Source organism: Lucilia cuprina, chromosome 6 (assembly GCF_022045245.1).
Source record: "Lucilia cuprina isolate Lc7/37 chromosome 6, ASM2204524v1, whole genome shotgun sequence".
Classification (NCBI taxonomy): Eukaryota; Metazoa; Arthropoda; class Insecta; order Diptera; family Calliphoridae; genus Lucilia; species Lucilia cuprina.
Genome location: NC_060954.1, coordinates 51,381,256 through 51,384,743, shown reverse-complemented (window position 1 = coordinate 51,384,743; position 3,488 = coordinate 51,381,256). Strand labels below are relative to the sequence as shown.

The window sequence follows — 3,488 nt, the reverse complement described above, 5'->3', positions numbered from 1 at the left end:
GTTCTAGTTCAGTTTTAGTTCAGTTCTAGTTCAGTTCTAGTTCAGTTCTAGTTCAGTTCTAGTTCAGTTCTAGTTCAGTTCTAGTTCAGTTCTAGTTCAGTTCTAGATATGGATTCAGATAGCTCCCCGTCGTGTTTATTCTAATTTGATGCTGACAAGGATAATCTATAGTGGTAGTCTAAAGGTTCTTAAAATCTTGCAAAATATTTGAAACTTCGTTAGGGCAAAACACGGTCAGTTCCGTTTTTACTTTTCTAACTTCTTTTATCTGTTTCTGTTCTTTCCGCTCCTTTTATGCTTAATGTTGTTATTGTTGAAGAAAATGTCAAATGATGATTGCGTTTGTTTAAGGAATAAGAAAATGCAGGAATTTCTGAAAATGAATGTAAAAGGAGTATTTACAATTAGTAGACTTTTAAAGGCAAAAAAGAATAACTAGCAGAATTTAAGCTTTAATTCTATTAGTTAAAAAATATTTTGGCCACATTTTAAATGTGCTATTACATTGGATCTGATATAACTAATATGTTGTCTCAAAGATGGTTGGTATACGATTTAACTTTTTTTGTATTTTGTTAATTTATAAATTCCTACAGTGACTTACATATTTCATAATTCTTTAATCTTTCACTATTTCTTTTTCGCCTTTCATTGTGCAAATGAATAATTATAAAAACAACATCATTACAAAAATTAAAAATAAACAATTGCATCCAACAAAAACTTTTTAACAAATATTTGAAAAATACAAAATACTATGAAAACCTATAAAAAAACAAAACTGTTAGGCTGTCAGCGATTCTGATGAAGAAGAATCTGATGGATCTCCTACTCCTACTCAACAGTCAAAATCAACAGCACCAGTACCAGCCCAAGTTGCAGCCGTCAAGAAGACAACACGCTCCGGCAGCAGTGACTCAAGTGCATCCACTGAAAGTTCAGCCAGTTCAGCAGCAGCTGCCGCTGGTCGAGCACCTTCAGCGGCTAGATTTTCAACAGCACGCGAAAGTCCAGCACGTAGCACAGCCAGCAGACCGGCAGCTGCAACAGCTGCAAGCACTGCTGCTACCACTGAAAAGAAACCATTTGTTAGTCGTTTCTTGCCACAACATAGTACACCAGCAGCCGACAAGAGCAAAGCCGATTCAGAGTCTAGTAGCGAAGAGGAAACATCTACGGAAGAATCTGAAGATGAGGTCGATGATAAGCCCACAGCTAAGACCACAGTCAACAGTGTTAGCAAGCCTTCATCAAGTGCTGCTACATCTGGTGTATCGGCAGGAAGTTCAACCGCCTCTTCGTATCGCGATCGTCTCGATTCGAGACGCAGTTCGCGCGATGATACTGGTTCGAAATCCTCCTCCAACTATGCTACACCATCGAGCAGTGGCGCTAGCAGTGGTTACAGTGGTACTACCTCAACAACACGTCAGCGTCCAGTTCCTGCTTCACATCACGATACTGAAGATCGTTATGGCGGTAGCAGTGCCACCGGCAGCAGGTATTTAATACAATTTTACAATTTTCTTTATTATTTTTTGCGAATTTATTTTGAATTAAAAACCAATAATTATGCTAATTGGCTTGGTTAAGCTTTTCTATGATGCACTTTTTTTATTACTTAAATATTTTTTTTATTAATATTAATGTGTTATGAATTTAATTTATAACTATTAATTAGTTGTACTTAATTAAAAAATTGTCTATTAATTTATAACTATTTTTTAAACACTAATTATTTATTAATAAAATTTCCGCTTAAAATATTCCATAAACATGTTTATTAATAATTAAGTTATAATTTACACTATATTTACTAATAATTGTCACAGTGTGCAAAGTATTTGAGCAAAAAAATAATTATAAAATATTATTGAAATATATATATAATTGCAAGACATCATAAATATGTTAACATTAAAATCATTTAATTGAAAAAATAAAAACAGAAATAATATCAGTACAATTTTAAACGATTTAATAGTTGTGATGCTAAAGGGCGGATTTCAACATGTTGAGTTTAGTTAAATTGTTTTTTTCCTTTCAGTTTTAATATTTACTGCTTACAATAAGTTGTAAGAGAAAAACTATATTACGCCAATTAACACAAATGTAAAATAAAAAAGAATTGTTTTGATATATCTACATAACAAAGTATTTGGTTGACCATTGACATTTTTCTTCTTATGAAGATTTTAAGTATTATAGATAACGAAAGTTTTCTGTAATTGATCCAAGATCCTAAAAAAGTATCCAACTCCAACTATAGTTGGAAAAATTATAAGATTTTTCATATGTGAATTTGTTGATGTCTTTCACCATTGGAGCCGAAGTCCGAGTCATGTAGTTGTAGTTTTAAAAAACAAGAAAGTCCCATGTTACTATGTCTGGAGTATATTGCGGATTAGTTATTAGTAGCGCAATTCATTGATTTTTGCCAAGGAAACTATAACGTTAATGTCCTTTCTTCTTGGCCAAATGCTATTCATGTCTAGCTTAGTTTATTTACTACTCTATAGACTAGACTATTGATTGGTCCTTTAACTAGTCTATAGACTAGACTATTTATTAGTATATTGACTAGTGGATTTACCAGTAGACTTGCCTATTACCTGGACTACTCCATTAACTAGCCTATAAATAGCCTATTAACTAGTCTATAGACGAACTTTTCAACTAGTCTATAGACCAGTCTATTAACAAGTCTATACTCTAGTTATTAACCAGTTTATTTACTAAACTGTATACTAGTCCATTAACAAGTCTATAGACTAGTCCATTAACAAGTCTATAGACCAGTCTATTAATTAGAGTATAGATTAGTCTATTAACTTAACTGTAGCATAGTCTATTACTAAAATGCTAGACTATTAGTTATACAGACTAGTCCAAATAACTAGTCTATAGACTAATATATAGGCCAGTCTATTTACAAGTCTATAGACGAGTTTATTGACTAGTCTATGGACCAATCTATAACCCAGTATATAGGCCGGTCTATTAACTAGTCCATCGTCTAGTCTACTAACTAGTATGTAGACCAGTCTATTAACTAGTCTACAAACCAGTCTATTAATTAGTCTATAAACCAGCCTATTAACTGTTCTTTGCCTAAATGTATTATCATACAATCTTATTAGAAGTTTTTCATACACATGCCGTATACGCAATATTTTATATTTTTTAATACTCATACGTCAGGTTGTACCTTATTTTCAATATTTAATTTAATTTATATGAATTTTATCGTTTCTAGTCTATTAACTAACATTTACTATTATATAGACAAGTCCATTAACTTGTCCATTGACTAGTCTATAGGCCAGGCTATTAACTAGTCTATAGACCTATAGACCACTCTATAGACACATCTATAGACGACTCTATAGACCCATCTATAGACGACTCTATAGACCCATCTATAGACGACTCTATAGACCCGTCTAGAGACCAATCTACACACCACTCTATAGACCCGTCTATAGACC

At 32.7% G+C, this 3,488-nt stretch overlaps 1 protein-coding gene across 1 annotated transcript in view; it reads right to left on the bottom strand.

Moving 5' to 3' along the window:
• LOC111686710 (RING finger protein nhl-1) overlaps positions 1 to 3,488 on the bottom strand; it is a 42,590-nt gene that overhangs the window by 27,671 nt on the left and 11,431 nt on the right. Inside the window, exon 5 of the mRNA XM_046954163.1 lies at positions 857 to 1,344. Coding sequence (XP_046810119.1) covers positions 857 to 1,344 — 488 coding nt within the window. The remainder of the gene's footprint in view (positions 1 to 856; positions 1,345 to 3,488) is intronic.